Source organism: Nicotiana sylvestris, chromosome 10 (assembly GCF_000393655.2).
Source record: "Nicotiana sylvestris chromosome 10, ASM39365v2, whole genome shotgun sequence".
NCBI lineage: Eukaryota > Viridiplantae > Streptophyta > Magnoliopsida > Solanales > Solanaceae > Nicotiana > Nicotiana sylvestris.
This window is the reverse complement of record NC_091066.1, coordinates 131,167,275-131,181,373: the sequence shown is the minus strand read 5'-3', so window position 1 is coordinate 131,181,373 and position 14,099 is coordinate 131,167,275. Positions and strand designations below refer to the sequence as shown.

The following is a 14,099-nucleotide window of genomic DNA, read 5'->3' as shown; positions in this document are numbered from 1 at the left end:
TATATATATATATATATATATATATATATTATATTTAATATTGTCTAGTTATGAAACTTGCCCGTAATCTTCTCAAATTTGTGCAGATACAAATGAAAGTTGAGGCAGACCCGACCACAAAGTGTAAGCAAAACTTTGCAAACCCTAGCTTGCCCAATGAACTAATAACTGATATCCTTGAAAGACTTCATGTGAAGTCCCTCTTACGGTTCAAGTGTGTTTCAAATGATTGGCTTTCTATAATCTCTAGCCCTCAATTTGTCAACACCCATCTTACTCTTTCTGCTAATGATTACTTCCGCCATAGATTGCTGTTGAAATTAAACCACAATTTTAAGCATTGTTCTGTTAGCTCTTTATTTGATGAGGCTGTTATTGAGACATTTGACTAGGATTCTCCCATAAAAAATGCTGATAATTCTTTTGATATTATGGGTTCTGTCAATGGGTTGATTTGTCTTCTCATTGGGCTGGATCGCTTGGTTCTGTGGAATCCATCAACTAGAAAGTTCAAGCAACTGCCTGACCTTATGCCTAAGCACACGGATGATTACAACTTCAATTACGGTTTTGAATATGATGAGGTTCATGATGATTATAAGGTAGTGGGTATTTTCTGTACACCCACTCATGGCTATGTCTGTGTATATAGTTTAAAAACCGATTCTTGGAGAAGACTTGGTGATATGCAAGGAGGGTTGTTATACCATCGTTCGGCTAAGTTGGTGCATGGGAAGTTTCACTGGGTAACAATGCATGCTGATGGTTCGGTTGCGTCTATTGATTTGGTTGAGGAGCGTGCTGATGGTTGGGGCATTACGTCTATTGATTTGGTTGATGAGAAGTGTCGAAAGGTGGAGCTACCCCGCTGCAGAGGATACTTTTATTTGACGCCTGGAGTGTTGGGAAGTGAACTTTCTATGCTTTGTAATTATGATAGAACTCGAGATGATGTGTGGGTTATGAAGGAGTATGGGGTTAAAGAGTCTTGGAAAAAACTGTATACCTTCAGTTATCCTAATGTGCTTAAGAACTGGAGTATATGATTTCTCCACCCCTTTGCATGTCAAATGAAGGTGTAATTTTGCATGTCGTTGGATCAACTTTCGCGATATACAATCCGGTGTATCGTTCATTCACATCTCCAGAGGTTACTAACATTGATGGCAGTGTTGAGGCGAAACTCTACATTGAAAGCCTAGTTTGTCCAATTTTACAAAACGAACCAGTGACACAACATTGAAGGCTGCAAAAGCTCAGGTGAATGAGAGTTGTGTAGCTAACAACTTTTTAAGTTTTCGCTTTATTTATTTTTCAAATATTGTTCAATTATGCTGCTTTTATCGAATATAGAATAGCAAATTGCATATTTTAAGGCCATCATTACACCACATCTGCTTAGATATCTTAGTTGCTTTTTGTTTTTGCTTATTTCAGAGGAACACCAACTTTTGCAAGAACATTTTGGGTTGTAGTGTTTGGTGCTTCTGCATTCTAAGTAAATGACAATGGACATTCTTTCTTTTTTAAGCAGTGTTTTAAGGGTAATTGTTTCACCAAAAAATGGAATTTTAGTCAAAGCTAGAATTCAGAAGAACACGGGTTACTGATAATCGAAAGAATGTGTAAAAGAGCGTAATTTGGGTAACAAGAATATAATCAGGAGAAAAACAAGTAAACCAAAGTATATTTCAATAGTATTTCGTGTCCCTACAATTGATCAGATATCTCCCTTTTATAGATATCTTGGAGATATGTGTTTTGCCCAAATCATAATGAGGCTATTATGAATAATTAAAGACATTGAATGTCATAATCATTATATTCAATACAAATTCTCTAACATATTCAGCATTTAACGCCAATTAAATACTGTATCTGCACTCTTTTCTATTGTCAGATCCATTCCTTTTGATTCTTGGATATAAATGACTTAAATAGGCACGAACACTGAATCCTTCGAATAACCACCCGTGCCTCTTCCTTTGCCTTTGCTCGTTTCCGTTGATGTCCGTGCCTTTTGGCTAATTGTAATTCTTTGACCATTTGACTAGTCCTCCACGTGTCTTGACACGTCACCTTCATATATAAACAAATAGTCCCCCACTTTCCATTTGTTCATTAGTTGAATATTTGGGAAGTGGATTTCATTAAAAGAGAATTTTTTTCACCATTAATGCTATGACAAATTGACGCTTCAATTGTCGCTTCCATTTAATGCTCCATACACGTGTCATTTTTCCATTAGTTCTGCAATTTTGCAGCCCTTTTCAAGGCTTTTTTACGGCTCCACTTTTCACGAAGTGCCAGTTATCATTATTATGATCCTTCCATCACTGCACTTTTACCTTTGGCGGTTGCTTATCGATATAAATATAACTTTTTTCCTTGTCTTTTACCACATAAAGCTTATTGAACACTTAATTCTCCAAATCTCTGTTTACTTCTTCCTTACATCATTCTTCTTCGCTATGTCTTCACCAAGCCCTAACCCTAGGAGAGTTCCATTGTTGATACCTTCCCCAATGCCCCCATTAGGCATAGAAGGGGAGGTAGGCTTCGTAGCTTAGGATCTACTCGTGGTAGTTCGTCTATGCCTTCTCCTAGTTCTGGTCCTTCTTCTAGAACCAGAGGTTCCCTTTCTCACAAATCTTCTTCTAGGAGTAAAAAACCTTCTGAACCATTATGTGAGCCTTTAGTAGAGGAGATAGTCCCTTCAGAACTATCTTTTTACCATGATAGGGAATCTCTTAGAAACCAGGTTTCCGCTTTAGATCGTGCTGATGCTTACCCCACTCAAATTACAGAAGTTTTGACTCCTGTAGTTCGTAAAGACTACCATTGGAGTAATGATTTTCCCATTATTATCCTTAATCCAAATCAGAGAATTACTTCTTATTTGACTGGGTTCTCTTTTATTTACACATACCCTTTCACTTTAGGGTTCAAACCAGCTATTGACCCAGTCATTCTTGAATTTTGCCATTTCTTCAATGTTTGTTTGGGTTAAATTGGCCCAATCATATGGAGGGTTTTTGTCTGTTTAAGGCATTTAACCACTAAAGCTGAAGTTCCTTTTACTTTCCCTCACCTGATTCATCTTTACTCTCCCAGGCTTTTTCGCAATGGTGTTTTTACACTAGTAGCCAGGAGCAAGAGGGTTTTGGTGAGCCCTGAAGATGACAAGGACCGTGGCTGGTACGCCCGATTTGTTGTTGTCCCTACTGTTGGTTTAGTGGGTGAGGATAACGTTCATTTTCCTGAGAAGTGGAATTTTGCACATAAGTCTTTTACCCATTTCGTGCCTTTTTCCTTCAAGTTTATCAACTTCTCTAATTTTGCTTTTTTTTTAGCAACCATGGGAGTTGTGGAGGATGTTCCTAATTTTTGTAGTTGGGTAGATAAATTGCTGAAGACCGCACCAACGGATGGTAGGTCTTGGAAAACACTTTATAACCGTTTCAGTTGGAAAGTAAAGACTCATGGTAAGAGTTTATATTTTATTCTTTCATGCCTATATTTTCCTTTATTGTTCTAACTTCCATCCTTCTTTTTATCAGGATTTGCTATTCGAGGAGTTACTGCCGAAGCAGTTGCGGCTTCTCGTGTCTCTTCGGGAACCCGTACCCCTTCGGAAACCTGTATCTCTTTAGAAAGAGCCCGAGAAATAGTCTTGGGTTTTTCTTCTGCGAAAAGGAAAAATGTTGAAGAAGAAGACTCTGAAGAAGAGGAAGATGGGGGCTTCCTAGTGACGAGGCCACGAGCTAGGAGACGCATCATCTTTGATGACAAAGCTGAAGTTTCCCCTCGTCTTTCTGTTTCTATTACCGAGCCTGTTGAAACCCCAATAATAATTCCTGACGATGACGTCACTCCCCATGATACTCGTGAGTCTATTGATCAACTTTTTATCAGTGGATTTGGTAGTGGAAGTTTAGGGCCTTTTTTAGATGAAATACCCTTATCTTCTTTTTCAACTCCCATGTCTGTGATTCCTTCCTTACCAGCCCCAGCTATTTCCGTTCCTTCTTCTATCGTTCCTTCTTCGATAATTCCCCCTCCTATAGTTCATCATACAGAAGTGGGCTCTTCAAGTAGAAGTGCTGCCATGAGGAAGGTAACTATTGAAGTTCCTGCTGATAGCAGCCTTTTGAGGAAGTCAGGCCAGGCAGATGTATGGTTGGAGCCTCTAATTGGCCCAATTGAAAAAGCAAAGTTGGAGAGCCATAGTTCCCTGACTCTAATGAATGATATCGTGTATGCCACTTTGAAGGTATTTTCCTTCTCTCCCTTCTTTATTTTGTAAATTTTTTTATCTTTGAGATTCTTATTTCCCTTCTTTTTTAGGTCAACCTTATCGGTACAGAAATGATGAACAAAATCCCCCTCTTGGAGAAGGTAGCACGTGATTCTCAGTTGGAGGCAATCAATTGGAAGGAACAATTTGAGAGTGCACAAATTTATATGGAAGATTTACAAGAGAGCAAGAGTACCTTAGAGCAGCAGGTGCGGGCTTTAACTTCAGAGTTAGCGGTTGTAAAAGCTTCCTTAAACCAAGCAGAAAAAGAAAAAGAATGTCTCGAATCCTCTTTCTCAGAGCAACTATCTAAGGCCAGTGAAGAGAACAGAGAGTTGAAGGCTCTTTTGAGTCAAAAAGAAGTTTACGCTGGGGAGCCCGTGCAAAGCTTAACTCAAGCACAAGAAGACCTTTGAGTCTCTATTGATAAGGTACGTGCTTTAGAGAGCTCCCATGCCTCTCTTCAAGCTTCTTACAATTCCGCCTTGGCTAAAAATGAAGAGCTAAAGAATGAGATTGCTGATTGGGAAAAGGATTATAAGACCCTTGAAGAAAAATCTGTTGTTGAGGTAAGTTGGGCATTTTTGAATTAACGTCGTGATACCTTAATTGAAGCTGGCCAAGAAAACTTCAACCTGGAGTCGGAGTTAGCTAAGATCAATGAAACCATTGAAAAAGCTCAGCAAACTCAGGACTTCCCTTCTCCCGTGGTTGAAGCTCCCGTGAATGTTGAAGCTGATATGGGTATCCCAACTCTTTCAAGCCCAATCGAGCCTATTGTTGCAAGCCAAGTTAAAACCGCCTCTGTTTATGCACCTGCTCAAATTGAGCCCGCTGCTATTGATGCTCATGCTTCAGTTCCACAAACTTCTTAGTTTTAATCATTTGAATGATTTTGTTTTTGTTTTGGAAAGTTGTAATCAAACCCTTAGCTTCATTTGAGGGTTGATTTTGGAAACGCAAGTCCCCAAGTCTTTTATGGGGAAATCTGTATAAACAATTTCATAGTTTTATGACTAAGTTCGAACTTAGTCTTAGATTTTTTACATATTAAGAAGCTTTTCATGTTATTATCTTAAACTTCTGTTTGCTTTATTCTTGCCTTTATTTTTAAGGACTTACAGAATAATTTGCATTTTTGTTTTTCAAAAATGCTTCTGTTAACCTCATGACTAATTAATTTAAACATGAGGTTTATAAAAGAGGGTCCTTTTATATTTCGACACTTAATGAAGAAGAAGTCTCAACTTCATAATGGTGTTATCATACGATAAAAGAAATAGGAACACACATGTTTATGTGAAATAACTTTGACAAGTTTTTATTTTTGAACCTTGTTGAGTTCCGAATAAAACTTTACATGTATTTGAATTACATCTATAACTTTTTCGTAACTATTTTTCTTGTAACAGATTTTTACAAAAGAAGAATAATAGTCACGGGGTTTTTCCTTATAACCCGTTTTAGTACATAGCCTTAACCCTAACTATAGTGAGGTTTTTCTTTGGCCTTAGCTCGTGGCTCCATCTGGTGACTTTGTGACTTTTACTCTGCACTTGACTCTTTTAGGCTTGATTTTTCCTCAATCTTCTTTGCCTTCTTTATACACATGTATGTGTATATTATGTAGTCCCCCAAGTGTTTGAGTGTTGAAGTATGAAGCCTCGAGCAATTGATAGTTTCTCTCATTTGGTCCTTTTCCTGAAAAGGAAAGACATAAGGGAATCAGAGGTGCGATTATAGATGAAGACTGCTTAACCCGTTTGAATTTCTATGAATAATTGTAACCCTAGGCCAGGAATTTTAGGTTATTCCATGTGCCTTACAGGTCGTGACTCATCATTTAGTACGGGTTAACTTTTTGCCTATCATCTAAAATCGTTAGTAAAATTTTAACAATTCAAAAATTAAATTTAAAATGGTGATACCTGACCGTGGCTATTCTTTAGAAATAGTATCTCTTCAAATGAACAGCATTCCAATGTGAAGGTAGTATCTTGCTATCCATTGTCTCCAGTTCATATGCTCCCTTTCCTGCAATATCACGAACTCTATAGGGTCCTTCCCATGTTGGACTTAATTTACCCGTGTTAGCTGTCTTTGTAGATGAAAAAACCTTTTTAAGCACGAAGTCCCCAACTTTGAAGAATCTAAGGCGCTCTTTTCGGTTATAATATTGTTCTATGACTTTCTTTTGTGCTGCCATTCTTATTAATGCAGCTTCTCTCCTCCCTTCGAGTAAATCTAGATTGACCTGCATCTCCTCGTTATTAGATTTTTGTGTCGCATGTGTGAATCGTGTACTCGGTTATCCTATCTCAACTGGAATTAAAGCCTCAGCTCCATAAACCAATGAAAATGGTGTTTCTCCCGTGCTTGTTTTTGCAGTTGTGCGATATGCCCATAAAACTCCGATAATACTTCAGGCCAGTTACCTTTTGATTCCTCCAATCGCTTCTTTAAATTGTTGATAATAACCTTGTTTGTTGATTCTGCTTGCCCATTACCCACCGGGTAATAGGGTGTAGACGTAATCCTTTTAATTTGCCAACTTTGAAAAAAATTCCGTGATTTGAGCTCCAATAAATTGAGGGCCATTATCACATACGATCTCCTTTGGTACACCAAACCAGCATATGATATTCCGCCAAATAAAATCTTTGACTTCCTTTTCTCGCACCTATTTGAATGCTCCTGCCTCTACCCATTTAGTAAATAATCAGTGAGAATGAGCAGAAACTTTACCTGTCCTTTTGCTTGTGGTAATAGACCCAGATATCCATTTCCCATTTCATAAATGGCCACAGCGCAGTGACCGGATGTAATAACTCCGCAGGTCTATGCATATTGTTACCGTACCTTTGACATTTATCACATTTGCCACAAAACTTTCTGCTTCTTCTTCCATTTTAGGCCAGTAATAACCTGCCCTAATAAGGTTCGTACCAGTGACCTTCCTCTTGCATGATTCCCGCAATGTCCCTCGTGTATTTCTCTTATTACATACTCCGTTTGCAAAGGTCCGAGACATCTTGCTAAGGGGCCACTGAACATTTTACGATATAAATTACCTTGCTTTAAGCAGTACCGAGCAGCCTTTTTTCGAAGTGCATGAGCTTTTTTCTTATCATCAAGGACGGTACCATACTGCAAAAAATCAACAATCTCGTTCCTCCAATCCCAAGTTAAATTATTAAAATTTACCTCATTCTTATCAGGATCGAGAACTGAATGAAATAAATATATAATTGAGGCGTTTGCATCACTTGCCATATCAGCTGCAGATACAATATTAGCTAGGGCATCCGCTTCAACATTTTCATCCCTTGGTATTTGTATAACTTTCCAGGTTTGAAATTGCTTTATTATTTCCCGTACCTTTTCTAAGTACTGTTGTATCCTTGCTTCCCTAGATGTATAAGTCCCCAGCATTTGATTAACCACGAGCTGCGAATCACTCTTGATTATAATCTAAGTTCTCGTGCCAGTTCTAGACCTGTAATCACAGCCTCATACTCCGCTTCATTGTTAGTTATAGAGTAACATTTAATAGCTTGTCGAATGGTTTCACCCGTAGGTGGTACCAAAACAATCCCTAAACCTGCACCTTTTACGTTAGACGAACCATCAGTGAATAAAGTCCAAGTTCCTGGGTTAGCTCCATTGAACACCTGTAGTTCTTTAGACCAAAGGGCATTACTTTATAACAGTAAGTCCCCCTGTCTGTTACGAATGAAGTTTTTTCTTCATCTCCCTGATCCATTTTAATCTGATTATAACCTGAATATGCATCTAAAAAGCTTAATAGTTCGTGACCTGCAGTTGCATCAATCAATTGATCTATATGTGGTAGTGGAAAAGAATCTTTAGGGCAGGCTTTATTAAGATCTGTGTAATCTACACAAACCCGCCACTTACCGTTCTTCTTTGGAACTACAATAGTGTTAGCTAACCAGTTAGGATACTTTACCTCACGAATGGAACCAATTTTTAGCAATTTTTGGACTTCTTCTTGAATCACCTGATTCTTGAAAGTTCCTTGCTTCCTTTTCTTTTGCTTGACATGAGGGTATGATGAATCTTCATTTAGTTTATGAGTCATCACCTCCGGTGGTATTCCTGTCATGTCAGAGTGGGACCAAGCAAAGTAGTCCACGTTAGTTTTCAAAAATTCAATTAACTTACCTCTCATACTTTGGCTAAGATTGGTCCCAACGTAGACTTTCTTATCAGGCCACTGAGCAAATAACACGACAGACTCTAATTCCTCTATTGTTGTTTTGATATTTTCATTCTCTTCTGGTTCTTGAATGGTATCAGGCCTTGAATCTACATATGTTTGCCCTTGTTCAGTTGAGGTTTGTGTTGTGGTGTCCTCAACTGCCTTGTGTGATTACTATATACCTTCACTTTTCGTGTTTGTATCTGCAACGGAGTTGATAGCCCTGGATATATGTTGATCTCCACGAATTTGACAGATTCCCCATGGCGATGGAAATTTAATAACTTGATGCAAGGTTGAAGAAACATCATCCATTTCGTGGATCCATGGTCTCTCAAGAATCATGTTGTAAGCCATCTCTATGTCTACTACCTGGAACTTTGTATCTTTGACGACTCCTTCAGCAAATGTGGTGAGTGTTACCTCTCCTTTCGTGATAACACTAGAATTATCAAATCCAGATAGAGTATGCTCCTTTGGTATTACTCTATCTTCAGCTTGCATCTCACGTAATACTCTTAGCAAAATAATATTCACTGAACTACCTGGATTAATCAAAACTCGTTTCACATTAGTAACATGTACAATAAAAGATATTACCAGTGCATCGTTATGAGGGGTTAATACGCCATTTGCATCTGCATCATTGAATGTAATGTTGTCTTCCTCTAAAACATATCGCACTCGTTTCCCTTGGGTAATTGTTACTTTGGAAACTTTGTTAGCTACAGTATATGATATACCATTGACGTCTTCACCCCTACTTATAACGTTGACAGTTCTTTTGGGAGAATGTGGTTTTGGAGGCTCCTACATGTTCTTCATGTAAGCTTGCTTTCCTTTCTCACTGAACAACTCAGTGAGATATCCTTGTTTTAATAAATGATCAACTTCACTTTGTAAAAATCTGCAATCTGCTGGATTATGTCCGTGGTCATTATGAAACTCGCACCAATGGTTAGGGTTGCGCCTGTTTGGATTCGATCTCATTTCTTTTGGCCATCGAACCTTATCTCCCATGCTTCTCAAAACAGCTACGAGCTCGGAGGTGCTGACGTTGAAGTTATAACCACCGAATCTCGCTTTTAAATTTCTATCATCATCTCATGACTCATAGTTGTTTCGCTCGTTCCTGAATCTTGATGAAGAACCTGATTCTCTGTTTCTTGATCTGTGATCGTATCTTTGATTATCCTGCTTTAACCGTGAGTCCTTTCCCGCAGGTCCCATGTAAGGTTCGTACCTGTTTTTACCGGATCTTTTTTCGATCTCCGCACGTCTCGAACTTACCTTTTCTTCTTTTTTAAATCGTGGAATAGTATCTTCCTCAATCCTCAACTTTGTGCTATACCTGTTATAAACATCATTCCACGTTGTAGCTGGGAATTCTCGAAGGCTTTCCTTGAGTCTCCTCGTAGCTTCTGAACTTTTTTCATTCATATTACTTGTGAAAGCTATAGCTGCCCAGTTGTCAGGTACACGTGGCAATGTCATTCTTTCACGTTGAAATCTGTCCACGAATTCTCTAAGCAGTTCAGAGTCCCCTTGCTTGAATTTGAAAATATCCTCCATTCTTTTCTCTACATTTTGAGCTCCCGAGTGTGCTTTGATGAAAGAATCTACAAGCTCAACAAAAAAAATTATAGAATTTTCGGGTAAAAGAGAATACCATGTTAGCGCTCCTTTGGTGAGCGTTTCACCAAATTTTTTGACTAATACTGATTCAATCTCCTGCTTAGTCAAATCGTTGCCTTTTACACCCGTTGTGAATGCAGTCACGTGATCTCGTGGGTCTGTTGTTCCATCATACTTTGGAATATCAGGCATTTTGAACTTTTTTGGAATTGGGAGTGGAGCAGCACTTGACTTCCAGAGTTGTTGCGAATATCTATCCATATCTACCCCTTTGATTATGAGCGGCACCCCGGGTATCTGCTATATGCGCTCACTTTGCTCCTTGAGCTGTTTCTGCAAGGTTAGTACTAAATTTTGTAAATCAAAATTAATTACATTACCTGGTTCTCTCTCCTGTGATTCACTGGGAGTTCCACCGCTGCCTGAGTTAACAAGCCCGGAATGAGGGTTTTTCAAAGTGTTATTATTTGGAGTAGGTGTGGGTGTTGCAACAGGTAACTGGTTAACAAGTGCCTCAACAGCTTTGTTGACCTGGGCAACAATTAATTTCTGCAAAGCTTCATCAACAGCTTCAACATTTTCAAATTGAGAATGCTCGTTTATTTGAGACCCATCAGGAGAACCCTCATGAGATTGCCGTAGAGAGTCTCGTGGAGTAGGAACTTGAATGTTAGTATTCTGTGGATCTCCCTGATTTTGTTGGTTCTCTTGGTTTCCTTGAGTGTTGTCATTGTTGTTCGACATAGTTGATGCAACGAGGAAAGTTAAGCGAAAAGAAAATAGATTATCAGATTTCCGGTAACGGAACCAATTTGTTTAACCAAAAAATAGAATTTTAGTCAAAGCTAGAATTTAGAAGAACACGAGTTACTGAAAATCGAAAGAATGTGTAAAAGAAAGTAATTTGGGTAACAAGAATATAATCAGGAGAAAAACAAGTAAACCGAAGTATATTCCAATAGTATTTCGTGTCCCTACAATTGATCAGATATCTCCCTTTTATAGATATCTTGGAGATATGCGTTTTGCCCAAATCATAATGAGGTTATTATGAATAATTAAAGACATTGAATGTCATAATCATTATATTCAATACAAATTCTCTAACGTGTTCAGCATTTAACGCCAATTAAATACTGTATCTGCACTCTTTTCTATTGTCAGATCCATTCCTTTTGATTCTTGGATATAAATGACTTAAGTAGGTACGAGCACTGAATCCTTCGAATAACCACCCGTGCCTCTTCCTTTGCCTTTGCTCGTTTCCGTTGTTGTCCGTGCCTCTTGGCTAATTGTAATTCTTTGACCATTTGACCAGTCCTCCACGTATCTTGACACGTCACCTTCATATATAAATACAATTTTTCCCAATACAGTAATGTCCCACTAGACAGGGTAAGAGTAATGAACAATAAGGCCAATGTGAATACGCCTACAATAATTTGCATATACAGTCCTTGGCAGGGTCACTGTTTGATCCTAGGACCTTCTATAGTGATCGTTTTTAGTGACACTTAGAGATAGAGGAATCACGGAAATCGTGGAATAACTTAACAGTTATCTTCTGAATATCATCATGTTTGGGTGTTATCCTTTGCTGATAACAACTTACTGTTATTTCTTCGTGATTATCTTCTCATTTGTTTTAGTTATTTGGTCAATCAAAAGGTTGAATATTGTTTCACTTTAGTGATACCATTGACTTGACCAAAAGTGGGTTAAAGGAGAATGTTTAGCTGCTTTGATGTTGTGTGTATCAGGCTCTTCTTGAGTAGTCATTTCCTCCATTTTCCCCAGTTTGTACTTGGATGTATGACTCATGTCCCGATTAAATTTCAATTGCCCAGATTTGTTTAACTCCCAGACCATAGTTGAGAGGATAGATGTTACCATCATTGTAGGAGACAAGCTCTCTAATTTTGGTAGAAATCCTCATTATTCAAAATTTTGAATCATTTTGGGTTGAGCATAGGTATTGTTAGAAGTGCTGATTTGCAGTTCCCAGACCATTCTGAAACTTACATCTTTCTCTTCACTTCATCTTTTTCTGCTTTACAGATCGGAAGATCAATTTCTTCGTCTATTTTAGTCTATGCATACACCCCTGAGTTGTTTTTTTCATTTTCTTTGGCCTACTTTGCTTCATTTTTTCAGCCTCCATGAAGCCTTGATTACCTCTAGATGCAGGAAGTATTTCTCTACAGTCTGATGTTCTAACTAATTCAACATTTAGATCCTCATCCTCGCAAAGTTGAACTCCTGATATATGAGTTGAAGGGGTTCCAACAACTGTCAGGTCCACGAAATCCTTTCTAAGATCTTCACCGTTAACATTCAACCCTCCCCTTCCTGTCTGTATAAACTCTGGTATGCTACATACAAAATCATTCTCAAATTCTGAATCGTCCTTGTGAGCATCGCCATATCCATAACTGACAATGCACCTCTATATGCATCTTGGGCCAATGTGTCCAACCAGGAAACATTACATGAGGAACTGGGACAGATTTGACACAAAGGAAAACTAAGACCTGGTGGAATGCTGGAGATTTGGTAACAAAGTGTGTGAAGATTGCTGGAATTCAGGATACAAGGTAAGTGTGTGGCCAATGCCGCGAACCCGTACAATGCCTAGGCTGGGACTAAGACCGAGTAGCCACTCAACGAGACCTTAGTTTGGACATCAAACTCGTACTTGTTTAAAGAGCCATAGTGCCAAATACACACATTACTATCATGAAAGTAAAGGATGGAGGGATACTTACCACCGCACCACAATCTTTGGTGGTAGAAATTTACACGTTGGCTATATGCAAACAATCGACTGGATTCAGCTTTCTCTTTTTCTCTAGCCAATATGAGAACCTTCAAGAGATGCAGTACCTCAAACTATTCTTAACTGACCATTAGTTCATCTTCAAGTTTGATATCCCTCTCCTTGTTATACATTCTGATCAGATTGTAATCACATCTGCAACCTCTGCCAACTTCAATCTTAACTCTTTTTTTGGTAGAAAGGCTAATTACATTAATACTAGAAACTACTACATATATTTGTCTTTCTGGATATATAATCCCTTTGCAGTCGTTGACAGAAGATTTCAGTACATAAGATGGTGGATCAAAATACATTTCAAGCTCTTGAATTTTTTTTACTTTTCAACATCCATGCTTCGCCAGGTCATCAGCAACTTGGTTCCCTTATCTGAAGATGTGCTTTATTTCCAGCATGCCTGCCTCATGCAGCAGTAGCCTTTAATTGTAAATCAAGTGAGAGTAGCGAGTGTTGCCATTTTGTATCATTGTTAAAATGCTCGCAGAATCAGTTTCAATAACCAAAGGCAGTTTGTTTCATTCTAGGGCAATTTTGATTCCTTTTAAGTGCAAGAAGTTCAGTGTATATATTTGTAGCATATGGAAGTGCTGACTAAATCCTTTGGTCCATTTCCCCCCTTGTCACTCCCCTACAGCTCCCTCTGCTTACTATTTGTGATGACATTCTCCATATCCATGGAGTAGTTCTTCCCTAGGGTTTTGACGGATACGATGTTTTGAGTGTTGTTTGTAAATTTGCTCTAGTTTAATTGTTTGAATACGTTTATGGAGCTTTGAATTGATTGCAAAATTATTCACCGGTTTATTTAATCGAAAGATGAATATTTTGGTGATTATCTTTGCATTATTTGGTTTGGTTTAATTTAGTGATTCTGTTTAAGTAATCGAGAGAGCTTCTTGAATTATTGATTAAACCAAGTTAGGAAAATATTCGAGAGACGTTTTCCTAAAGACTAGTCCATTAACGTGTTCTTGTATATCTTCACAGTACTTCATATTAGTTTATTTTGTAGAGTTCAGATTTAATCGAGAGAGGAATCTTAACCTTACGTTTAAGCTAATTATCGAGTGAATTCGTGATAATCATTAGAACATTAGAAGTGAATTTAA

At 38.2% G+C, this 14,099-nt stretch overlaps 2 protein-coding genes across 6 annotated transcripts; both read left to right on the top strand.

Moving 5' to 3' along the window:
- Positions 1–401: 401 nt before the first annotated feature.
- Positions 402–13,772, top strand: LOC138880451 (uncharacterized). 5 transcript variants are annotated; one of them, XM_070160609.1, is made up of 4 exons: positions 402–1,260; positions 3,354–3,485; positions 3,561–4,273; positions 4,348–13,772. In XM_070160609.1, the coding sequence occupies exons 2-4, from the start codon at positions 3,359–3,361 to the stop codon at positions 4,711–4,713; spliced, it is 1,206 nt and encodes a 401-aa protein (XP_070016710.1). In that variant the 5' UTR covers positions 402–1,260; positions 3,354–3,358; the 3' UTR covers positions 4,714–13,772. The 5 variants fall into 5 exon arrangements, 2 of the variants coding, with proteins under 2 accessions (XP_070016710.1, XP_070016711.1); XR_011403106.1 differs by lacking the exon at positions 402–1,260 and having other exon boundaries at positions 1,271–3,485; positions 4,348–8,931; positions 12,309–13,772; XR_011403107.1 differs by lacking the exon at positions 402–1,260 and having other exon boundaries at positions 1,271–3,485; positions 4,348–10,494; positions 13,335–13,772.
- Positions 432–1,046, top strand: LOC104215005 (F-box protein CPR1-like). The gene has a single exon (XM_009764738.1). It carries the CDS (start codon positions 432–434, stop codon positions 1,044–1,046), a length of 615 nt encoding a protein of 204 aa, XP_009763040.1.
- Positions 13,773–14,099: the final 327 nt, after the last annotated feature.